Below are 25,320 nucleotides of genomic sequence, written 5' to 3' on the forward strand. Positions count from 1 at the left end.
CATAAAAGGAAACAAAAATAAACACAACAGAAAATGACAACAAAAGTAGACAAAAATTCTCCTGGCAACAGGAAAAATACACAAAACTAACAAGCAAATATACAAAATGCCTCATAACACACTTGGGATGCACAAAAACACACAAAATGCCTCTAAAAAACACACAAAGCGTCAAAAACACACAAAATGAATTACAAAAAACACAAACGTTTTGTTCTTTGCTGTATTACTGCTCAAATGAATCATTATTCCCAATGCTGTCGTGAATGTTTGATAATGTGACCCCTGCATTGGAAAAATCCCTTTTTGTGGCCCCTGCTGTAATAAAAGCTGGCCCTCTCTGTTCTAAGGTGAAGTTCGTCATTGGAGGAACTTAGTGAGCAACATTCCGAGTGCTGGCATTCCTACACTGGGCATGGTTACATCTCTACGCTTTATTCACAGTAAGGTTCACACAAAGACAACAAACACTGCATATGAAGCAATACTTTTATTTAAATACTCTCTGGTTTCTTCAAGTCCAGGTTGTTACATTTTTTTGCTCCTTCTGGTGAGAGTCGTCGCGCCTGTGGTCAAAGTCTGAAATGAAATGAGAAATAACACGTTGAAACTACAGGCATGAGAAAATGAATTGTATTGTAACTGATATAATATCAAGCATTGAGTGGTTTTTGTCTTATTGAATGTCATTTACCTCAACCATCTCTCCACTCTTAATTTCCTGGACGTGGCAAAACTTTCCAGTGTTGCAGACCAGTTTGCCTCCTTCCAGATTGACGATGCACTGTGGAGGAGAGTTAATAAGATAAGATAGATATTTTCTCTTTGTAACAAATTAATTTGACATCTGTAAAAGTGTCAAGTTTTCAACGTCAAAACTGCATTGGAAGAGTTCATTTGCAAAAGCAGAAAACTTTAATATCATTTTTCAGAAAACGAGTTTTTCAAAAGCCGCTCAGCTTGATTTACCTCATAAGTTTGTTTTATTTAAATCTCCGTTAGCTATGCTGCAAACACGGTAGTTATGTATACGCGTGACATTTCACATTCACACAGAAAATAAAATTAAACACAATAACCAAAACGTACATAATACATAACATTAACCAAATTACACAATATAGAAATAAAAGTAACTAATTAATTTAAAAAAAAACAAACAAAACTTCCTGTATGCAAAATATTCAGGTATAAAATAATGCCATACATTACATATTAAGACCCAGCACACAATACATAGTATAATTATAGAATCATTCTTATTCTCGATCTAAATATGAATAGTAACTCTTTTAGAAAAATTAATGGTATACATGCTTAAAATCTGAAATAGTATATTATCTATATTGCCCCATAGTGCACCATTCTTCACGTTTAATCAATTCATTATTAGTTACCTGCTTTTGCAAATTAACTCTTCATTTATAATCGCATGAAACGTAACATATAACATATGGCTGTGTTGGATTAACTTTTATCACTGGACTGAATTTTTATCTCCTAAAACAAACTGAACTTTACCTTGAGCTTCTTGCCGTCCATGGTGGTGATATCAGCCTCTTTGCCTACAGTGAAGGAGTTGGTCACGGTCTTTCCAGGAGTCTTAGCAGTGATGACAAAATCTTTGCCCTTCTGCTTGATCTCAGTGATTGGCTTGATGTCTTTGGCCACCTTGATTACATCTTCTGGAAGATCTGTGGGAAAGAAATTATTAATTCAGAAAGTTGAATTTGATGTTCCAACAAAGAATATGTCAATAATTTGTCCTAAAACCACTAGAGATGATGTATTTACGGTACTCACCCATAGCCCTGAGGAACTCCTCGTAGTTCTCCTGAGCATAGACCTGCCATGTTCCGTTGAAGTCCATGATGTCTCAGGGGTGTTGTTCTCCTTCACCAAATGTGGCCGGAGGCTGTGGGAGGCTGAATGAAGCTCAACACAAGGTAGAGACTGGGAATGTGATCCCACACCTTTTTATATTCAACAGCAAACGGAGGGTCCAATGTCATGTGTAATGAGTAACAAACCCATCTAAAGTAATCACCGCTGTTTGAACAACCGGGAGTTCAGTTAACCCGTGTTTGGTCATATTTCAGCATCCACCCCAGAGGATGAGGGTGTACGAATAGCTTCACTGCCATTGAGTCTGAGAAAGGAAGACGTGCGTGAAATAATGCAGGGGGGAGGTGTGACGAGCACGAGTCCAATTCCAGTTTGTGTTGCATCTCTTTTAAACGACACAGAATAAAGTTGGACAGGATGCAAGGGTTGAGTCACCGACCGTCTGCACAGATTTCAAAATTTGAAAAACGAGAACTTCAACCCGAGTTAATCATTAGATCTCTGTGGCCATCTGAAGTTCATGCATATCTGGAATATGTCCTAAAAATACTTGCTGCACAGTCTAATGAGCACATGCAGCAGAGCAGTGAGGTCGATGACACTCTGGCCCTCATTTATCAACCGTTTGTAAGTTAAGATCTGAGCTTATGATGTGCGTTCGACCAAATTCACACAAACTTCGGGATTCATCAATTCTGACGTGAGCGTAATGTACTGGCCTACAGAATTTAAAGATTTGTCTTGATCAAATGGCAGCGATTTACGCTTTTAAGCTGTGGGTATTTAAACCACCATTAGGCATTGGTTAAGTTAATTATTGAGAGTTTAATTCAAACCTTCACGGCCTCCATTATTCTCTTCCACAGAGCGTTTAAATGAGCTCCAGTTTTCACACTACCGAAACAAACATCGTTGTTTTTCGTCACCTCAGCTTTGAAGATGCTCATTTTCATCTCAGAAATGTTTTATTTCCTTGCTAATGTTTGTTTTACCTCAGTAGGCGGGGCCTCCAAACCAGAAATATTTGAGGGCATAACATGTTAATGACTATCAATTTTAGCCGATCCATTGTATGTTGGGATTGGACAGATACGACTGAAATTTGCACCCGTTTTCCTACCAATGGCACAAGCTTTTCTAGAAAAAGTTATTTCTCTCATTGCACGAAAGGTTCAGCAAATGTTCATGTGGTCAGAGGAGTCTGAGAAAGATTTTGTTCCACCATCTTAAACTCAATTTAATTTAATTTATGTCCCACCAGAAAGGGGCGTTTCCCACTTTGAGGGCGTGTTGATAACTTTTAACCAAATACACCTTATGTCATGGAAGAGTCCATTACATTTTGGAGGGGATCCAGATCAATAAACTGATTCTGGATCCGTTTAAAAAAATCGAAAAATGCACATCTCTCATTGTTGGCAAAAACTCGCTTTGTAATTGACTGATCTTTATAAAATTTGACTCATATGCCAGGTTGGTTCCCCAATTCTCACCTCAAGTTTCATTCCGATTTGGATCCATATTGTGCGCTTAATTGCGATTGTTCAGCAAAAAAAAAAGAAAAAAAAAGAGAAGAAGTTTTTAAAGTGTTATTGATTATGATAGCATGATCAGGATCATTGATCAGATAACTGACAATATTTGGCAAAAAGGAGATTTGGTGCTTGGTGGAAATTCCAATTGACTTGAAAAGGTCAAAGTGTGTAAGTCATTGAATCTTCAAAGAATGCATAAACTTCCGTTTTGAATTTTACTCAACTAAAATCTTCATGTCATTTAATTGACTCAAACTTGACTATAACTGAATTAGTCCTGATGACTAAACCTAAGTTGCATTTTAGTCAAAAGACAAACTGAAAATTTGCTGCCAAAATCAACACTGGAAGAGATCCAGGTATTATTTATCATAAATACCAGTAATTAAAAAAAAATAAACAATGTTCATCATGAAAATGTCTTTATTCATTACATACACACAAAACATCTAATGCCTTAAAGTTGAACCAATAACTAATCTTTATCTTAAACAAGCAGCAGAATTCTGCTTTATGTTTGTTTTGTTTTTTCTGGCAAATATCAAATTGTACTTTTTTTAAATCCCTACAGCATGTGTATCAAACTCATGGCCCGGGGACCAAATCCGGCCCCTTGGAGCATCCAAATGGGCCCGCAGGAGAAAGTAAAAATCATTGTGTAAAAGAAACTTTGTTTTTGTTTTCAGTCTTTTTTAATGTTAAAGAAAAACTCAAAATTCTAACCAAATTTTCCTCAAATTATTACATAATATTTCCCTTAATTAAATAGAAATTGCTCACAAAATGAAGGAAATTTAAAGTGAAGTTCCTGTTGCAACTGATATGTCACTTATTGCTTGGATGTTGTCGGTTTCTTACACATTTTGTATTTTATGTAGACATAGAAGTGCAAACTATGGCACAATATTGTTGAAATTACTCGTTTTTCTGCATAAAACCTGTGGTCCACTTGAGACCAAACTGCTCTGTAATTGGCCCCTGAACTAAAATGAGTTTGATACCCCTGCATTAATGTCTAGAATCCATGCACAAGCAGAAATTCCTTCCCTTTGCTTATATCTTCTAACCCATCTTCACTGCATTAGCGGGGGGTTTCTCGCCCCGTTTGTAGACGCTCACCGTCACGTCCACCCTATCAGATCCGTGCTGGTTACGTACAACAATGCTGTAGTTTCCAGAATCCTCCGTTTTAACATTGTTGATGGTGATGGTGCTGCACTTTGGCTCCTTTGTGATGGTGAACTGGGTCTGGTCAAAGATCTCCTTGTCGTTACGGAACCAGGAAACCTCTGGATCCGGATCTCCATCGATGAAGCACGTCAGGCAGAGAGACTAGAGAGAGGAGATGGGAGAGGTTAGAATAACTCAGTTTGGATCAAAGTGCAGCAATGAAGTACCTTTTCTTCCATGATTGCAACCACATCAGGAAGACCTTTTAATACTCTGGCTCGCTCTGAAAAAACAGCAAATATAAAGCAACGATCAAGTTGAAATCTTCTACATCACAGGTGTCAAACTCAAGGCCCGGGGGCAAAATCTGGCCATTTAGAGCAGTGGTTCTCAAACATTTTTGGTTCAAGTACCCTTTCTCTTACTTTGTAATCCAAGTACTTTAAGTCTGACTTCTACATTTTGCTCAGAATTCAGTGAAAAAACCACTAGAGAACATAATGATGTAATGATGAGTGATAATACACATTTTAAAGAATCTCATTTTGTAAATAAGTGGAAAGAAACAGTATTTAATGTCTCCTGAATAGATTTATTTCTATTGTGTTTATTATTTACTAGTACAGTGGAAGTTTGTATTCATATAGTGGGAGCTTAAGTAGAGTTGTCAATTACGGGCATAATAACAACAACGTACTCTGTAGCATTATAAAGGGCTATATTTGCAGGTGCAAAGTAAAATAACGTGTGCAATTTCCCTTGTTTAATTCTATGGGACATGCTCATGATAAATGTCTTTTTTTTACTCCTTTTTATATTTTTTCATTTGATATATTTTTCTGTAATGTATGTTTTTTGCAGTCATTGTGTGTATTTTTGTATCTTTCTGTTGTCTTTTTGTGCATTTTTTTTGTATAATTCTTGTTTCTTGTTGCCACTATAGTGTGATTCTGGAGTCATTTTGTGTATTTTTCGTTTGGTGTACATTTCTGTAATATATGTTTTTTGGGAGTCATTTTGTGTGTTTTTGGAGCCTTTTTGTATAGTTTTGTGCAAAGTTTCAGGTCGAACAGGCACCGTGTCCAGGAGATATTTGCTCCACACACGCACACACACACACACACAAACCATCCTTGTAATTATAGACAGATAAATATCATCTCCCTCTTGAAGTGGGATTAAGACTGACTGACATTTTGTGCCATTTTGTGTATTTTGTAATTTTTTTTTTGTCTGTTTCTTTTATTATTCAGTATATGTTTCTCTTATTTTGCTGTTTTTTGTTGTTTTTGTGTGTTTTTGGTATTATTTAAATGATTTTGTCTCAGTGTGTGTTTTTTTGGTGTCCTTTGGTTGTTTCTTATGTCATTTTGTAAGTTTCTCTGTTATTTTTGTGTAGTTTGTAGTGATCTCGTGTGTTTTTCCCTCATTTAGTGTGACTTTGTTGTCATTTCGTGTGTTGCTGATATTATTAAGTATTTTTCTCTTTTAGTGTGTGTCTGTATTTTATCGTTTGTCTGGTCTTTTTATTATTCAATATATTTTCTCCTATTTTGTGTATTTTTGCTGTTGTTTTTGTGAGTTGATGTAATAATTAGTATATTATCAATTTAACTAAAAATAAACAAAACCCCATAATTTTTAATGCTTTCATTTGTTATATTTTCAAAATAATACACAAATATAATGAAACGCCACAATATCAGCAGGAATCACATGTTCCTCACGCTTATATCATAAGACAGTCATTTTTTATCTCAAATTGTTGAAAAAAAAAAAACAACTAGATTTTTTAAAAATCCTTTCAAATAATTCCACAAAATTTCCGCTAAATTAGTTAAAAATTGGCCACAAAAATCCAAAAATAATTTTAAAAGTGAATATCCTGTAGGGACTGATTTGTGTCACTTATTGCTTTGATTATATTATCAGTGCCTTACATATTATTTTATAATTAATGTATGCGAGGAAGTGCAAACTGGAGCAAAAATAATGATGAAATTTCTCATTTTCCCGCCTAAATCTGCGGCCCACTCAAGATAACTGCCCCATATTTGACCCCTGAACTAAAATGAGTTTGACACCCCTGTTTTACACAGACAGAAATGTATCAGACTCACTTTTGTCAGCAATGGCCTGTTGTCTAGGGATGAAAAGAAAGCATGGTATCAGTCAATCTGTGTTAGCTGTTAGCATTAGCACTAACCACGAGAGTTGTTGTAGCACTTACTTTAACCTCTGGTGTTCCAGCAAAGCATCTTCAAAAACTGTTGAAAGTTTAAATAATCAATGAGTTGAATTTACATGGTTTATTTTATGTCCATAAAGAAGTTGATAATTATGGATAAATCAATGTGGAATTAATTCACACTCGCACACCTTTTCCAGTCAGATCCAGTGACCTCCTGTGTGTCTCGTTGCCATCAAACATCTCTAAGGTGTAACAGCCTTTATCCTTCTCAGACGGGTTGGAGATGTCCATCCACACTTCCTGTGTGCTGCTGCCTGACTTTACTCTGGCCTCCTGGTCCAGCTTCTTCTCCCTTTATTGTAAAGAAGTATAGAGAAGGAAATTCTTGGGGAAAACAGACTACTTATGTTATCATGGGCAGAATAAAGGAGGAACCAACTTTCTAGTGTTGCCAGTAAACATGCCTTTTTACACAGCATATGATATGATAAAGTGCACATTTTAATCCATAAATACCAATAAACACATTTTATTTTAGTTTATTTTATTTTACAAAAAAACATTCATTTTTTGTAAAATCTTTGACAAGTTTCTATAACTGAGCAGTACTGTCAATGATTACTTTCTTACTTTCTACTATAAACTAAAGCAGATCAGATTTCTTTCTTCTTGTATTCCCACATGTTTATGTGCTCATGAAAATAGTAAAAAAAATATGCATTTTTTCGTATTTCAATGCATATATGTGGCTAATCATTAGTGATGTGAACAGTCTATGTTCATAGCTCAAAGCTGATCATATTACAGTGAGCTGAGACATACAAGTTGTTTCCTGAAAGTCCAAATATGTTCCAGACTGAAACCCTGAGTTGCTGGCATGTCCACCAGATAGGATGTATAGCAGATATTATTGTATATTCTGAGACAGTAGGTGGAGCTGTATTATTATAGAGGGTTTTCACAGCGCGTCATCAACCCGGAAGTTGCCATTTTGGAGATCAAGCAGCAGGTCTACAAACATCACGCAGACAAGAATATCCCGGATCTCGAGGCAAAATGGTGTTTTTGGCCGTACCAATCGGTCAAACAGTGAGACACATTTGGAGTTTTATAGATTAGCAATAACATAACTCATAACAAATGAGGGAGAACAATCTCACAAGTTATCAGAGGAAAGGAGGCGCTTCGAATATAGCAACACCACATCATCAGTAGGGTACACACTAACCTGCAGTGGTGAGTAGTGCAAAAGGATGATGAAGTAAACATGTGACTATCTTTTCCAGTATTTACATTAACGAGTGTGCGTAGATGTACATTTAAATTAAATAATATACGTGTATGCACATTCAGTTACAATTTATTTCACAGCAACAGGTCTGACACCCTTTGACTGTTTAGCGTTCATTAAAGTGACAGCCTGGGGGAAGAAACTCTTAATAGTTATATTGTTATCATCGCACTAGGAAATTAGTTAAGAAATGGGCCGAACATATTCGGATTTTTGCCTCGTCGATCCCGGTTTAGCTTTGCTAGCCACAAGCGCCTCCTTTGCTCTGATAACTTGTGAGATTGTTCTCCCTGATTTGTTATGATTTCTGCTAATCTATAAAACTCCAAATGTGTCTGACTGTTTGACCGATCGGTACAGCCAAAAACACGGCAATAGTTCACCATTTCCTCTCGAAATTCGGGATTATCTGGTCTGCAGCTGTTTGTCAACCTGCAGCTTTATCTCCAAAATGGCGACTTCCGGGGTGATGACACGATGGATGACGCGCCGTGAAAACCCTCCATACCACATTTCAGTTTCCTATGTGATGTAGTTCCTGAGATATTGGAACCTGAATATGGAAGAAAAATAAGGACTAAATTACATATCTCAAAAAGTATTCATCCAATCAAACTAAAAATTGACAGTGTGCCTATTGAATAATTAAGGAACAATTTCAGATTTTTTTTTAGACTGAAGTGCATGGGAAACACTGAAAATTTGTTGAAAAGACATGGAATGGCCCTACTATTAGTCCGCGATATTGATGGTGCATATGCATTTTAGATATGCTGCTTCATGTATGAATATTGTGTGATGGTTCTTCAGTCTGAATTAACGACACTGTTGTTAATTTTCATCATGTATAGTCAGCATGTGCAGCCAGTGTTAATGATTTTTCACTTAATTGTTCCTTGGAAATGCAAGCCAGCGCTTATGATTGCACTTTCTTTCATTCTTATATTTTCAATCATATCTATGTGCATTTCATTCTCTTCAGGTGATATGAAAGACTCAGCTTTGAGGCCCCTTAGTGGCTCACGGGGCCCCATGCAATTGTGTAGTCAGTTCGCTATATCTAGCCTATAAATGCATAAATAATCAATCACCATCAATCCATATCCCTTTTATGCCCAACTGTTATTTAATCACTTTTACAGCTGCCATTCCTTTACATTCCAGCAGATGGCAACACAGCCTCATTTCACAAATTCATTTCTTAGGATGGAGGAAATCTTTTTCATTTTAATATAACTATATATTATTTAACTATACTATATTATAACAACATTGTTTAATCCCAGCAAGTTAATTTTGTCATGTTTTTTTGAAGTAATATGTTTTTCAAGAAATTTACTTTGTAATGTAAGTTGATCTCCTGACATGTTTCGACTACCAACTGTCAGTCTTCCTCAGAGGCATCTGCTGATCACATTGATGTGTTCTTTCTGGGCGGGGCCAACCTGAGAGTTCTCTGAGAAGAGATTCTCAGCTAGATGTGGGACCATAGGGCGAACAAAGTCAATTTCCTCAAAAAATGTTGTCGAAATAAATGAAACCTTAACATATTAATATTATTATTAATTTTACTCTTCCAGTGCTTTTGAAGAGTTTTAAACATTGTCAATCAACTTCATTCAAACATGGAATCACAAAAAAAGCATGCAGTAATGCAGTCCTCGAGGACCAAAGGTAGAATAATTCTGCTACTGGTGAGGTTTGTATGTTTTTTTCTGTGCCCATGTGTGATTGTAAAGCTGTAATGCTGCACTTTGTCAAACTCACTTGAAAAACCAGCTGTTCTTCATGAAGCTGACGTAGTATTTGAGCGAGCAGTAAAGCCTGAGACCTTCAGTGGTGCTTTGAACCTTTAGTGGACCAGCTGACAGCGCTGCAGAGAGGAGTGGAGGGATATATATGCTTTTTTTTGTTTAGTTTATTTTTTAGCAATCTAATTTAAATCACACAATTAAAACTAAAATACCAAACACAATAAAAAATAGAAAACTATAATGAGAAAAATATTCTCCTATATCTATTTATTTATGTTAAGCAAGCCAGATTGTTCCTTGTTTGAGCTACCTACTTATTTATTTGCATGAAAAACAAATTTGAAGTAAACTGAACCTAATTTATTCATCTAGATTGAACATAACTCAACACAAAATTTTCAATTCAGAAAACAATTTTCAACTACACACACATTTCATTTTATTAAGTAGATCAAACAAAACTAATCTTTGTATGAAATATTTAATTTGTTGACCTGTTCAATGATATTTTTAAGTAAAATCAACAAAATTATAACATGTGCATTAAGCATGACTATTTGTTGTATTATTAAAGTTTTTACCCAAAAAAATCTATTATATTTTACAACATACCACACTGTTTGCTCAGCCTCTGAAGAAGCCTGTTGTACTCTGTGAAAAAAAAAAACGATTTTAAAAGGACAGAAGTTGCATTTACGTCATTTTAGCAGCACATTGACTGTAAAATCTATTATAAGATGTTTAATATGAAACACATTGTTATGTCTCACCATCATCCTGTAATTTGAGGATGCTGACGTCCTCTCCTCTTTTATCAGACACCACTACTCTGTAGCAGCCTGCGTCTTTCTTTGTCACCTGAAGTTAAAATAACATCTTTAATAAATAAGGTAACACCTAAACGTGCCTGAAAGCAAAGCTGTAGACATTACAAACATTTCACCACTTCCTGTAACCATGTATTTACTTCCTTTTTGCTGAACTCATCTTAAATACAGATGTGGTTTGCACACCTGGTTGATGGTGAGAGTGCTGACTCCAGATGTTTTCTCGTACACGGCCTGTTTCACCTCCATGTCGTCTTTAAACCACCTGAGAGACGAGTCCGTGGTTGTGTTCGTCACCTGAAGGAAAATATACAAAAGCACAACTGTAAAAAAAAAAAAAAAAAAAAAAAATGAATATTGTAACTACTGGTAAACTATTTTTTTGTGTGATATTTAGTTGCATTTTGATATTTTAAAATTTGTTTTGAAACTTTAGTTTACTTTTCCCTTAGCAATATATCATATAAAAATATAAATGTATTTATCTATACTGTATATGTATGTATAAAGTGTCGAACATCCCTTTTTATAAATACTTGTCAAATTCATTTAGTTCAGGAGCAAAATATGTTTGATCTTACATGGGCCGCCAATCTTACATTTGAGAAATGAACAATTTCATCCTTAATGTGCTCTAAATCAGTGGTTCCCAAACAGGGGCATGCATACCCCTGGGGGCACAGGAGCACATTGCAGGGGGTCCTCGAAAAGATTTAACAATTAATCAATTAATAATCGCGAAATGTTTCTAGTTCCTTTTTAGGCAATTTTTGGACAAATTCACCACAAACTAACAGTACTATTGCTCAATAAATTACTATATTTTCTTTTAACTCTCCGAACTTTCCTTCCATTTCCGAACAGGAAAGGTAGTTGATGAGCGAAAGCATCCTTGATCGACTTTCATTGATTGACTTTCTGCGCATTCATAAAAATCCGTTGCTGCTGTTAGGTTTTTCTCTTCCTTCTACCCGGATCTTTTAATTGAGCAGCTCCGAGGACGAATGACAAGAGTAGTACTATTTCAATATGGTTTATTCTTGTTAGTCATAAGTAAAATACACACAGGGTAGATATAGCAGAAGAAGCCAATATATCTATGTACCCCAGCGGCCAGCTGTAAACCATACATGATATGTCATTTTTTGTCGTAATTGTTTTTTGTGGGCTCAGGAGTTTTTTCCTAGTCCTACACTGTGCACCCCCTAAGGGAACATAGTTTAGGATCTGCCTTTCCCCACCTTTCCTTTTGTTTTTCCATTTTTCATCTAAGATAAAGGGCGCCACCCACAGTTCTCCCGCTCCTGTCCTCCCATGTTATATGTGATTGTCTTTTCATGTTTCTTGGATGGGATGCAACTGAAATGCAAATTTCCTTTTGTGGGACAAAATAAAGAATATCTCCGTATCATCTCCATGTGTCTCTGTTTTCTATATATCTACTGTATCTCTAGCTCTACTCGCTCCGTGACTTGGAGGTCATGTGAAAACAGTGCACAGTTGTGTGAGTGTTCAAACCAAAGCAACAGATTGTCAGAAACATATAAAATTACAGAAATAAAAGATATATCCTTCACTGCCAATGGGAAAAGTCAATATATAAAATGTAAAAATATAAAATACCTTGCACTTCAAGATTATCTTGCAATCTTCATTCACACTCCACGACAAGAACTCTTCAAAATAGGGACCTTCAAAACAAAACGTGTTCTCATTATTATGCATTAATCATCATGCATCATCTTGTGGAATGATTTTTGTGTGTGATTTAGAATTTAAACATTGAAACAGTTTTTCTGCCTGTAAAGGTTGGATAAACTTTGATTGTAACTTGGACTTTAAACGTTGGCCGGGTGAGAAACTCTCTGCTTGCTTCATCGTCCACTGGGTCAGTGACCTCAGACACACATTTGTGGAGCTTGTCCTTATCACGTGTGTGAAAGGATGAAAACACAGGACATTTCCTCTTCTTTTAATCTGTAGTGTTTAGATACAAAGAATACCCACAGACCTAAACGGGCAACGTTTTCATTTAGGGCACATCTGGGGAAAAATATCCCCAGGCCCGATAATTATAAACATATTGTTTTCAGGAAAACATTTTCCCACTGAAATATCAAGTGTGTATTGCTCAATAAAGCAGAACAATTCTAGCTTTCTACTTCTGCAATAGCTTTTTTTGTAACGCAGGTTCGTTTGACGATTTTCAGCACTTTTCCTTTCCATTCCGTTATCATCAACCGTATCCATGGAAACCCAAGGACAAGTTTTTTATGTCAATTTTTTTAAAAAGCAATGAAGGACATTAGGTATTAGAACAGAAACCATTGAGTCATACCTTAGTGTGTGATGCTGTGATCCAGTTTCATGTTGTCTTTTCAACTCCGTTACCACAAAAAGGCAACGAAGTGAAAAGACCTTCATCATTCAACCCAATGTTAAACATGGAAAATTAAGTGAGCTACTGCAACCTTTAAATTCCATGATTTTCTACATCCCAAATGTGCTCCAAATGAATATTTATAGCATACAGCTGCTCTGAAAGGCTGAACCTTTATCTTATAAATGAAAAAAAGTACATTTTGAAGCAAAAAGAGCAATCACAGCATTTTTGATCGACCTTGTCTGACCGTTTGTTACGTAGAGATTTCTCACCAAATTTCCTCTTGTAGTCACGGCGCCTTGCGTCGGCCAATGCAAATGTCTCACGAAACTCTGAGAGAAAGAGAAATGCAACATTTCACTGAGTGCCATATAATCAATTATCACATCCAACATAAACCAGCAGGTCAGCACATAAAGCCTAAGATATTCTCAACATCATAGGACGTGAATGCAAAGTTCCATATATTAAACCTGAAAGGAATTTTCAATGGGTAGGATTCATGACCGATATCCATTTACAGTGGTTAGCCATGATTTGTGTGGGCAAATTGCTAAGGAATCAGATAATTAATAATTTGGTTCTCAAATTTTTTTTTACAGCAACATGTTTTTCAGACTTTTAATGAATAAAATTTGGCAAACAATGTGAAATGATGTAACTCTTCTCATTAATATCTGGGATATGTTATTAGAGAGATCTCAAAGGTCACTTTTCTGAGGCAGAATGACATTATAGACAACATCCATATTCCTTATGACCAGGCGGAATGGAATAATTTTCCCCTCAAAATATTAAGTGTTAAAATGTCTTCCTACAGAGAAATGACCATAAGACAAGGTAAATGAATTATTATTTCCCCTTTTCAAACTGCAACATTTGTTTAATTATTTTTTAAGTGCACTTATGGGTGTCCGACTGTAAAAACCTGGTTAATGTTTCATAGCCGACATATTTGGAACATTTTGCTCACTTCCGTCACAATTCACTCATTTTTCTTTCATCTGAGTCAAATTCATGTAAAACAGCATGTTCTATATCATTTTTAAAAATGTGTAAACATGAAAAAGAAATCTAAATCAAAATGCTAAATCTAAATCAAAATGCTAAATCTAAATTTAAATGTTAAATCTAAATGATAAATGATAAATCTAAATCTAAAATGATAAATCTAAATGATAAATCTAAATCTAAATCTAAATGATAAATCTAAATGATAAATCTAAATCTAAATGATAAATCAAAATGATCAATCAAAATGATAAATCTAAATGATAAATGTAAATGATAAATCTAAATGACAAAACTAAATGATAAATCTAAATGATAAATCTAAATATTAAATTTAAATGCTAAATCGGTCGCCAAGTGTAAAGCTAAATTATACAAAGTGGGCAGGTCAGTGCCTGTCGTTCACAAAAGCCTGAAGTAGATTCTTTCCTTATGGCCTTAACATGCACTTTTGGATTTCTGATAAAAATGTTGCACTTTCTTTTAAAATATTTACTTTTTACTTCTTCTATGTTAAAGTTTTTTTTTCCTACTACACTTTACATTTGGTGTTTAATAATTTAAATACACAAACCCTGGATTCTATTGGAGCCTAAACTGGCCAACAGGGGGCGCAAGGCATGATTCAATCTACGGCAACTACAAGGCTCACAGACAGACAGATTCAGGCCCAATGAACACAACATTTGTGTTTTGTTAGTCGGTTACTAAAAATCCCTAATAATGTACAATAACAGTGTGTGAGTCTATGTGTTTCACATCGTACGTCTATGTTGACCCTATTAATTGTCAGCCTGTTTGGCGTGTATCACGTGTTTTTGCTCATATTAAGCTAGGAGGAGAAAAAAAACCTTCCTTTTAAATTAATGCTAGTATTTTAACTTTGATATTTCAGTTTCACTCAGACTTTCCAGCAGCGACTCACTTTTATCCACAAAAACCAAAGTGAACTGGTTCTTGGCGCGGCCGTCCCTCAGCTGGGCCGTGTACGAGCCCTCGTCCTCTGGAGCGAGCTGCTCAAACAGGACCTCCACCAGACCTTTGGCCTTGTCCAAGTTGATCTTACGTCGCTGCAGAAGAGCAAACAAATGTTGCACACACACACACACAGATGTTACACACACAAGCCCCTAATCAGACGGATCACTGTTGAATACACTCGCTGCAGACTGCTGTGCATAAGCAGCTGCTCATGGGGAGAGTATGTACAGTATATATTAGACATGAGCAGACGTAGCAATGGGTAGATGAATTATTCCTTTGCAAACACACAATCAGAGCTTTTATGTTCATCAAGATACGTGTGCGTGTGTGTGTCTTGCATGTTGACGGGAGTCAGCGGTGGAAGTGATTAGAGATGTACGGCAAAGCCAGACAGTCTTAATCAACAGTGACTTTTGAGTTATGAAACCTCAGCTGTGATCAGTCAATAATGAGTAATCAGATTGATTTAGACAAAAAAGGAAGTGAAATAAAGATGAAATCCGACTGAGAATGAGCATGTAGCAACCACGTGACCTCAAAATCTAAATACCCCAAAATACTTTTACTTACCAAACTAAAACTAGATAATGGCTGTGTTCAAAATATCATACTAACGTAGTACTCATTATGTTTGGCATCAAAATTATGGTAGTATTTATTCGGTTCACAGTAGATAATGTGAAAAGTTTGAGTACGCAAGAAATACCAGGGTGGCGACATTTTTTAGGTATGCACAGTGGGCACACTAGTCATACTCAACCGCCCCATGATGCATTGCGAGCGGAATGTAAAATGGTCCTGGGACCAGCTTCAATCTGAAAGTCAAACATTTCTTTTTCAAAATAAAAGCATCTCTTCTTGTCTTCCAATTATTTTCTCACACTTTTGTCAATAAGGCTCTTGTTTTGATGTTAACCGGAAGTTTTGTCAGTAGCACAATGGTGGGTCTACGAAAATCTCAGAAATGTCAGCATAAAATGTGTTTCTGCCAGTTTCATGGATCAAATGAGCACATGTTGATATTCTACTTGGTCACTTTCTCACTTAAAATGTTTTCAGAACTTTCAAAGGTGGAGAATCAACAGAGATATTTAGCCTCAGTGTGAACAAGGTTTTAGTTGTAGGCTCCAAATGCATCTTGGGAAATTTCGAAGTATACTTCAGTGGGAATGCTCATCATCTTAATCCTCCTAACCATACTTACAATATATAGTAAACAGTATATACTCGTTGAGTTTGTAGTGCATAGTACGGAGTGTGTCTTTTTGAACACAGCCACTCTTTTTAATTTCCTTAAACTCTTCTTATGTGAATATCAGAGCAGTTGGAATTTAACACCCAATAATAATAATGATAATACATTTTATTTAAAAGCACTTTTCCAGACACTCAAAGACACTTTGCAGCATTAAAACAACAACAGCATTGATAGACAAAAATATGAACTGGAGCTCCCCCTGTAGTTTGGGAGGTAAACTTGTGGTTACTTGTGTTGCATTTCCAATCATGTTAAGCACATTATGTTGCCTTGTGTATTACATGTCAATGCCCATTTCAATCAACAACTGTAAAGTGTCACTTATTGGCCTAAAAAATAGCACAACTATAAGGTTTAAGATAGCGGTTCTCTCTCAACAGTTGGAGAAACTTCCCGTTTGCACCCTACACTGTGTACCCACACTTTCCTGATAATTGCACAGTAGGATGTGTGCCTCTCATTAATTAATAACAGACTGTTAAAGTGCAGCCTGGTGTGTTCAGAGTAGAACACTGTTGTATGTGATGAGAATGAGTTACAGTGGGCGGGGGGGGGGTGATATTGGCAGAGGAACTTACAGGAGTGCTGGAGATGACCTGGTCGTTAAAGACGAGATGCAGCTCTGCTTCATCACTCAGACTCTCCGTCTGAAGCCAAAGTCGCACGTTGCCGATCTCTGAGACTTCTATCTGCCAGCCGGATTTCAAAGCTATAACTGCCAAGAGAAATTTATCGAATGATTGTTGGCACAAACAAACATAATGTTGAATGTATTGCTTTTAAGATGACTTGTTTTTTTTCCATTAAATTTGAATAATTCAAGAGAAATTCAACCCTGAGGTTTAGCTGACGTGCGTCTAAGCCAGAGATGGGCAACTTCTATCAGAGCAGGGGCCACAAAAATATGACTGATCCGAGGGCCACATTATCAACATTCATGTTACCCTTTAATAATAATAATAATAATAATAATAACAGTAATAATAGGATAATGACCAATCTGAGCATTAACCTAGGTTTTGAAACCTGGGTTTTCTTGATGTTTTTGAGTTTTTAGACATTTTGTGTGTTTTTTAATTCATTTGGTCTATTTTCTTGTCAATATGGTTGATTTTTTGTGGCCTTTTTGAGTGTTTTTTTGAGTCATTATATGTGTTTGTTATATTTGTGTGGTGTTGTCATTTTGTGTATTTTTATGTAATTTTGAGCAATTTCATTGGCATTTTGTGTGTCTGAAGTCATTTTTTACATTTTGTTGTTTTTGGAGACATTGTGTTTAAGTCGTTGTTTATTGAGTTTGTGTTCACATTTTGTGCATTTTACTATAGTTATGTTTGGCTTCATATAACTTCAAACTTCATGAATTACAATTTTGTTTTGGGGGTTGCACAAAATTGGACCGAGGGCCTCATGTGGCTCCCGAGCCACCAGTTGCTGTATACTAAATTTTCTTGGTTATGGGCGGGGCTCCTGGAGCAGTTCAGACAGGCCTAGCCTATTCTATATAATCTGCAAAGAACAATCTCTATGTTATGCTAACAAGCTACTAACTATACCTCTATTCATATGTCTCTCAATCCAATCTACTCATCGCAGATTACAGTGTCCACAGGTGCTAGTTTGTAGAGGAGGGGCGGGGCCAACAGTGGTGATTCGTAACATAAGAAACAACCAAAATGTCACCATATCAGCCAATAGCAAAATTAGATTCTAACAGTTGTTTTTCAACCCATAGAGGGCAGTCACTAACAACAAAATATGTGAAATTCTTTTTGATTCTTGAAGTTTTCTTCAGTCAACCACATTTCATACCAAATACTTTGTTTTCAGCAAAAATCAGGGGTTTAGTTACTCTTTAAATTAACTTAAAGATGCAGTTAGTATTTCTTCAACATGCGTCTCTTGGATCGGATTTCTTGCAATACATACGGGGGTTTCGGATCTGCCAGCTGAGGTCTTTGAGTCGGTCGAGGTCTGGGGAAAAAGTGCAGAAAGAGGCTGAGTATTTATGCTTCTAATGAGGCCACAGATATACAACAAGGGATCCACAGTTGATTGACAGCAGCTCATGTGCTTTGTTGTGTATAAGTGACCTTGTAGGAGTGGTTGTGTGGGGGTGTAATTGCAAGTTTCCGAGCAATACCTACTGCATAATGGCTTTAAATGAAAGGCTTGGCTCAGTCACATGAGAAGATGTACCATGAGAATTCTAGAATTACTGTATATAATGGGATGGATATATTCGTCCTTGTCGGCTCCACTTTACCTTCAGCAGTGAAATCGTAGCTGGATGACATCTGAGGGTTGTCACTCAGCTCTACGGTGTAGAGACCCAGATCCTCCTCAGAAGGATCTGTGAAGGTGAGGATGGACCTGAGAGAAAAAGTTAAAGACAAATGAGAAAAGCCAAAATGAAGGATTTTTAATTTTAAGACTCAATATGCTGCTTTAACCCTAGAACACTATCGGTGGGTGATTTTCACCCAAGCAAACGTATTTACACACTTTTCATGAAGTTGTGTTTGTCAGAGTGTCTTGGGTTCCAGGTTCAGCATCTTCTGATGTTTTATAACTGGGGTGTCAAACTCATTTTAGTTGAGGGGCCAAATACACACCAGTTTGCCCATAAGTGGGCCACACTTATGGGCACTTATTGTGGAGTTTAATTGATTTTGTATTTAAAGGAACTGTATAATCTACAATTGAATTAGTTGGTCATTTACAAAATGTTCATTTTTTTGTATCATTCCTAATTTTTCGAACGGGCCAAATTTGAAGCTATAAAAGGGCCGGATTTGGCCCCTGGGCCTTGAATTTCACACGTGTTTTAGAAGGTGTGGATGTTCCACTTCTCCAAAGCTCGCTTTTTCCTACAGGCACATGGTGTGATTTTCACCCGGTAATAGCGATAGCGTCCCATTATTACTACACTGTATGTTCTCTGTGCATCTAAGGAATAAAGTAGGTAAAAGTGGGCCTGAAATGTCTATGTTATCTTTATTTAGTCCAGTAGTTGTAAATAAATATAAAATGACAATTTCAAAGGAAATTCTAATGGTGATAAAATATTTTGGTCAGGTGATCATTTTTACCAAATCGAGAAAATGCCAAAAACGGACTGGAAAAATGACCAAGTTTCCAGTTTCATTTTTTTTTTTTTTAATAAGATGTTTTTGTTCTTACATTCCTCTTTTTTATTTTTTTAAGTAATTTAGGTTAATGATAGTTTTTTTCATGTTGTTGGGCAAGGCGTAGTTGAAAATAAAAGAACACAACTCCACTTTGTCATGTACTGTCAAATTTTGATATATTTTGATTATAATTATAATAGAGATGGTGTCACTAATTTGAGCGAAAGTGTTCCAGGGTTTACATTGACAGGCTTCATTTGTGAAATAGTATGTTTTTAGCTAAGGATGATGTGTGCTAGGTTAGCCGTCGGTTGAACTCCAACATACAGGATTCAGCAAGTGCAGAAGATGAATGACCAATAAATACAGTCATAAGAAAACGGCTGCTATGCACAGAAGAGCTTGAATTATTCATAGAAAACCTTTAGAAACAGCAGCGAGAGTCAGTCATTTATTAGAATAATAAGTAGACAGTGAGTAATGTGTTACTTTCTCCACACACTTTGAATATGAACCTGTGTGCTTTTTTTTTAAAAAAAAACAACAAAGAACATCTAAATCTGAGTCATTCTGTTCCACAGTCGCACACAGACAACCTACTTATTCTCTTTGGTCTCTTCCTTCACACGTCCAGCTTTAATGGGTTCAGAGTAGTTTTTGTTCCAGAGGAACTCGCTCTCGTCATTCATCTCCTCCACCTCGTATCCCAGAAATATAAATCCATCATCATCCACACCAATCTCAATGTTCTTGGTACCTGTGAAAAGATCAAAACTCCGGATCTTCTTCGGGAATATTTACACCACAGGCTGTTTATTGGTGTGATTACACGTCTCAATACATTAATATGCATAAGTGGAGCTTGAGATTCTTAAATATATAAACCGTCTCGAGAGTCACGCCAACCACAGTGTAACATGAATAATAATACAAAAAAACATCATTGATATTGACCAGGGTTGGGGTAAATGACCTTTTTCAGTTACAATTACGCTTTCAATTACCCGTGTTCAATTATAATTTAATTATGATTACAGTGACCAACATTTGTTTCCAATTTCTATTAAATTAGAATTATTTTTTTATCCTCAGAAAGTCAATTACAATTACGTTCTCAATTACTATAGTTAAATTACAATTAATCACAATTACTGAGCCTGAAATTAAAAAAAAAGTTTTCTTTCCTCTTGTGTTAGCTATCTGTTAGCATCTCTTATAATAACGGTTCCTAAATCAGCTGTAAACAAATATTAGCACCAACACGCCCTACCTGGTGAGGTCTGACATACGATGGGCTCAGTGGGGAGAGAAGGACAACCGACGCCGGCCTCATTGGCAGCCGACACACGAAAACGGTACGTCTGACCGGTCTCCAGCCCAGACACCTGGAAGTCATAGAAATCATGTAAAATATTCACAAGTGAAGTCTGTACACCCTTAGTATTTCTTTGTTTAATTATGAACATTACTTTGAAATGAGTATCAATGATCGGATTGTCATTCAAAGCAGTCCACTCCTCTGATTGAGTGCCAATGCTGACTTCCAGGAAGTAGCCATTGACGGGGCCTCGTCCTTCATACAGAGGAGCTTCCCACAAGAGGACCAGTGATCCGTCTCTGACCTCCCTCACGCCTAAGTCGTACGGGCAGCCTGAGAGAGAGGAGCAAAACGTTCTAAATGACAGACACAATGAAACAAAGCGCTACGCTAACGTAGCTTTAAAACCACAAGAGTTTTAAACAATCCATCAAACCAAACACCGCCAAATGTTTGCCATGGTTAGAAATCAAATCAATCTCTACATATGTGAAAAGCAACAACAAATAACACTGAAATAAGAAAACGCAGAACAACAACGCACAAAAGACAACAACAAAATAAGAGAATTTTTCACATTTGATCACATCAAAGTGATCAGCAAACGCCTCTGAGGAAGACTGGCAGTTGACGGTCGAAACATGTCAGGAGATCAAAGTAAAACTAACTAAACCTTCACAAATTTTTCAAAAAGACAAAATGAACTTGCTGGAATTCTTATTCACATTGATCTGAATATAAACGAAAATAAAAAAAATTCATTACACTTTGTTACGGCTGAATTTGCGGTTGACCTCATTTGGAGACATGATTTATTGCTCTGGTTGAATGATGGAGTCCAGTCGGAGCATTGATGATTTTATAAAAAAGATTTATTATAAGCTAAGTAAAAAAAAAGGACAAAGATGAAACAAAAATAAGCGACCGTCCCGGCGGACGTCCGAAGGCAGAGCAGCTCTCCCTAACAGTTTACCCAACTCTAACAATTCAGGGCTCATGGCCGTTTTAGATGTTCCTCTACTCTACTTCAACACACCTGAATCTAATGACCAGGGTAGCATCTAAAACATGCTCGAGAGGGGTCTCCAGAACCAGACTTGGGCACCTTACACACCACACAGTTTTTTTTTTTGGTTAAAATGAAGTTACATCACTTTTGAGACTCACCTGGCTCCGGCATTGTCCACTTCTCACATAGGAAATAATCACTGGGCTCAGACGGCTTTCCGACACCCACCTTATTGGCTGCAAATACCCGGAACTGGTATTCATGTCCACATGTCAGGTTGCAGACCTGCAGAAATGCATCAAGCATTAACACAGGTGGAAAAAAAACCCCAAACTATGTTTTTTTTCCACATACATTTGCATAAACATGTCAACACTGATTGTACTTCAAAAACTGGCGTTTTATTGCTTAGTTCAAGGTCCCTTAGGAGAGCTCTTCTTCTCTGCTTCATGCCTTCTCTGAAACAACAGAGTTGGAACTGTTGCCCCCTGCGGTCACAGATTTCTTTCGGGTCACAACAAACCGATTTCAATGTGTGCAAACATGAGACACGTGACTGACGTGCGCGTGCATACTCTGTGCAGAAACCATGTTGTTTACATAAGTGACGCTTGAAAAATGGCAATGAATGAACCGCTGTTATGGCTCGAAAATAGTTGGAAGTTTGTAGAAAGCTTGTCACCTGAGGATGTGGCCGCTTATTTAAGGAAACTCACTTTAAGTACAGGTGAACGATTGCGGGACCCATGCAGCATTCCCGAAAACGAGAGGTCATCCGATGTGCTCTCCTGGCCTGATGTTCAATGGCCAGACATTTACACATATCTGATAGAAAAACCTAGTGTTTATATGAAAGAAAACACGATCGCTTCTGAACAAACATAACGTGGATATTTGGCAACTTTATGCTGTTTATCTCTATCATAAACCGGCTGATTTTCACTGTATCTGGAATGTTTCAGCGCTCTCTTTCTCTGTGTGTGTGTGTGTGTGTGTGTGTGTCAGATAAGGGTTTCATCGGAATCTTTAACTTTTCCTGATTTTTCAAAGCAACCAAAAGCAGCACAAGTTGTCATTTTGACCACGAAATGATCTAAAAAAAAAAAAAAAAAAAAAAAACAGGCAGAATGCTTCACTATGATAGAAAACAATGGGTTAAATGGGGCTTTTCACATCACAGGTCCTATAACGATAAAGTAGTCCAATTTTTAAAAGTTAAGATGAATTTGGTGCAAAATAATGCATTTTGTTAGAAATAGAACTTCTATTAAGTACATTTCAAAGGTTTTAGGCTACATTTGTAAAAACAGTGGCGGATCCCTTTAAGTAACTCCCACGCACAGAAAACAACGAGGAAGTAGGGTTTCCTAACAATGTCTGTTCATTAAGATACTCTCAGGAAACTATTGCAAAAAAAAAAAAAACAAAAAAAAAAAAAACCTAAAATGCTTAAAAAAGTATACACTTTTTTTGGGGGGGGGATGAATCACATGAGTACATGAGGTAATAATGTACCCAACTTTATACCTAGTGGCACAAACTTTCCCAACACATGCTTTTCTGGAGATATTTCTAAAGAAAGATTTAATACAATTTATTTCGTATAGAAACAATAATTTTATATTACACAAGATGCAATACTATGCATGTTTAAAAGCTATAAATGAAGTCATGATGTAGGTTGGTAAATTTTAAAGAGGCACATCTTTGTAATTAAAATGAATTACCAAAGTAAAAAGTAGGATATAACTCCAACCAGTAGGTGGCAGCAAACAGCAGAATTAGGCTGGTGTGTAAACAAAAATGTTTGTGTTCTGCAGGAATAAAGCTTTACAGAAATACAGATGTTGGCTTTCTTTATTATTATTAATTAATTTGGGAAAATTAACATTACATACATGACATTACAAGCTTGATCTATGTTTTACGATTTTAATGAAATTAAATGCTTTTTTTTTTCAGAAATTGATGCTTATTATTTCACGCTGGGTGAGTTAAAGTGAGTTTTGCTTCATCCCTCTCCATTTTAGGTATTTATGTTTTTTTTTTTTTGTATCTTGTTTCAAGAGCTTGATAAAGACTTAATTCCTTTTTGTGTTTGTTTTATTTCCTAGCTCAAAATAAATGATTAAAACAAAAATGTATAAAATTCCATGTATTTTTGTAATTGATTTGTAAATTTCAATGATAAGTAGTTGTCAAGGATAACAGAAATCACCTGAATTTTTATTTTAGTGTCGAAACAACCTTACTCCACTTTCAAAAAGTGGAATAAAAACACCCTTAAATGATGTTTTATTGACCCCCTTTTCTTTTTAAATGATTTGTTATTTACAGAGGCTGATCTGCTGCATTATGTGCATGCTGTTCCACATCCTGCTTGCACAGAAACACCTTTACTGCTTCTACTTCTGCATCCTTCTGTCAGAATCATCTTTATTGATCTCCCTATTTCAAACCTCTTAGACTTTAAGGCCCTTATCGGCTCCATGAGCAGCTTTCTGTTCTTCTCTACCTGTCATAACCACAGTGAATTGCTTTCACACGCCCAAAAAAAATCACCACCTTTTACACCAACAGCCTCCCTTTATCATCTATAAATAAATCCACTGCATTCACACTGAATACTTTTCATCAGATCAAAAATGCTGTAGTTTCCCACAATGTGTAAAATAAGGGCACGGAAATATGACTTTTCTCCAGTAGATGGCAAAAAAGTAACATTTTACTGTAACACTTGGACTTTTTATTCCTCTCTGAGTCCCTTTAGTTTCAGCAACTCTGCTTCTACTGAACACAGGACCCGTGCATCATCATCATCATCATCATCAAACGAATGCTTTCATATGTTCTTAAAGAACTAGACCAGGGGTATCATTTTAATATAGGGGCCAAATATAGAATAGTTTAATCTCAAATGGGCCACAGATTTTATGCGGGAAAACGAGAAAGTTCAACATTATTGTGCCCTATAGTTTGCACTTCTACGTATACATAAAATACAAAATATATAAGAAACCAACAATAACCATTAAGTGACAGATATCAGTCCAAACATGACCTTCACTTTACATTTCCTTTACTGTGGCAATTTCTATTTAATCAAGGGAAATATGTCACAAAATCCTTTAATTTTCCTCAAATTGTAAGAATTTTGAGTTATTTTTCCACAGTTCACCATTCAAAAATGACTGCAATCATAAGCACCAGGAACATTTTGAACCCCTGCAATTATTGTTGAGTTTCATTTACACAATAATTCATGTTTTTTCTGTCATTTTTACTTCCTTCTGCATCCTGTGGGCTGAATTGGATACTCCAAAGGGATGGATTTGCCCCCCAGGCCTCGAGTTTGACGCATGGGGACTAGTCAAAAAAATATTGCCTAAAGGAGAGAACATGCTTCTTTATCTATAATACAGTCAGTGGTTCACAAACTTTTTCTGTTGCACCTTCCTCTGAAGGGTGAAAGAGAAAAACTTTCAGCCCCTGCATGCAACAATATTTCAACAAAATGGATCAAAAATGTAACCTTTATTGTGACAATTCTGCTTCAAAGCTTTTGTTTTTGTGGAGGGGGACCACTGCTAGAGGACAACACATCAGGGTGTTT

The 25,320-nt window shown here is 36.4% G+C and overlaps 2 protein-coding genes and 1 long non-coding RNA gene across 5 annotated transcripts in view; 1 reads left to right on the top strand and 2 right to left on the bottom strand.

Moving 5' to 3' along the window:
* Positions 1–141: 141 nt before the first annotated feature.
* Positions 142–10,964, top strand: LOC114478490 (uncharacterized). Its single transcript, XR_003675860.1, has 2 exons — positions 142–443; positions 10,605–10,964. It is a non-coding gene; the product is annotated as an uncharacterized LOC114478490 (long non-coding RNA).
* On the bottom strand, positions 476–1,973 carry fabp10a (fatty acid binding protein 10a, liver basic). Its single transcript, XM_028471593.1, has 4 exons — positions 1,804–1,973; positions 1,522–1,694; positions 695–784; positions 476–579 (listed from the first exon to the last, which is right to left on the bottom strand). Exons 1-4 carry the CDS (start codon positions 1,868–1,870, stop codon positions 529–531), a joined length of 381 nt encoding a protein of 126 aa, XP_028327394.1. The 5' UTR covers positions 1,871–1,973; the 3' UTR covers positions 476–528.
* Positions 4,191–25,320, bottom strand: part of myom3 (myomesin 3) — an 84,639-nt gene continuing 63,509 nt past the window's right edge. For 2 of the 3 annotated variants that reach the window (XM_028471589.1, XM_028471588.1), the window contains 19 exons: positions 21,866–21,992; positions 20,850–21,031; positions 20,651–20,765; positions 19,981–20,137; positions 18,516–18,622; positions 18,179–18,223; positions 16,828–16,964; positions 14,933–15,077; positions 13,269–13,328; positions 12,237–12,304; positions 10,800–10,910; positions 10,557–10,644; positions 10,399–10,437; positions 9,800–9,905; positions 6,930–7,093; positions 6,781–6,817; positions 6,671–6,693; positions 4,778–4,833; positions 4,191–4,712 (listed from right to left, as the gene is read on the bottom strand). In XM_028471589.1, coding sequence (XP_028327390.1) covers positions 4,443–4,712; positions 4,778–4,833; positions 6,671–6,693; positions 6,781–6,817; positions 6,930–7,093; positions 9,800–9,905; positions 10,399–10,437; positions 10,557–10,644; positions 10,800–10,910; positions 12,237–12,304; positions 13,269–13,328; positions 14,933–15,077; positions 16,828–16,964; positions 18,179–18,223; positions 18,516–18,622; positions 19,981–20,137; positions 20,651–20,765; positions 20,850–21,031; positions 21,866–21,992 — 2,037 coding nt within the window. In that variant the 3' untranslated portion in view covers positions 4,191–4,442. Of the gene's footprint in view, positions 4,713–4,777; positions 4,834–6,670; positions 6,694–6,780; positions 6,818–6,929; positions 7,094–9,799; positions 9,906–10,398; positions 10,438–10,556; positions 10,645–10,799; positions 10,911–12,236; positions 12,305–13,268; positions 13,329–14,932; positions 15,078–16,827; positions 16,965–18,178; positions 18,224–18,515; positions 18,623–19,980; positions 20,138–20,650; positions 20,766–20,849; positions 21,032–21,865; positions 21,993–25,320 lie in introns of those variants that run through there. The other variant, XM_028471590.1, reaches the window with a different exon arrangement.

The sequence above is a fragment of the Gouania willdenowi genome, chromosome 16 (assembly GCF_900634775.1).
Source record: "Gouania willdenowi chromosome 16, fGouWil2.1, whole genome shotgun sequence".
Classification (NCBI taxonomy): domain Eukaryota; kingdom Metazoa; phylum Chordata; class Actinopteri; order Blenniiformes; family Gobiesocidae; genus Gouania; species Gouania willdenowi.

Bases quoted from the DNA above. Each gene is read 5' to 3' on its own strand.
- fabp10a (XM_028471593.1), bottom strand. From the start codon at position 1,870: ATGGACTTCAACGGAACATGGCAGGTCTATGCTCAGGAGAACTACGAG. The intron at 1,695-1,803 runs GTGAGTACCGTA...TCTTTCCCACAG, and splicing joins GGAGTTCCTCAGGGCTATGG to ATCTTCCAGAAGATGTAATC. The intron at 785-1,521 runs GTAAAGTTCAGT...TCTCCTCCACAG, and splicing joins TGGACGGCAAGAAGCTCAAG to TGCATCGTCAATCTGGAAGG.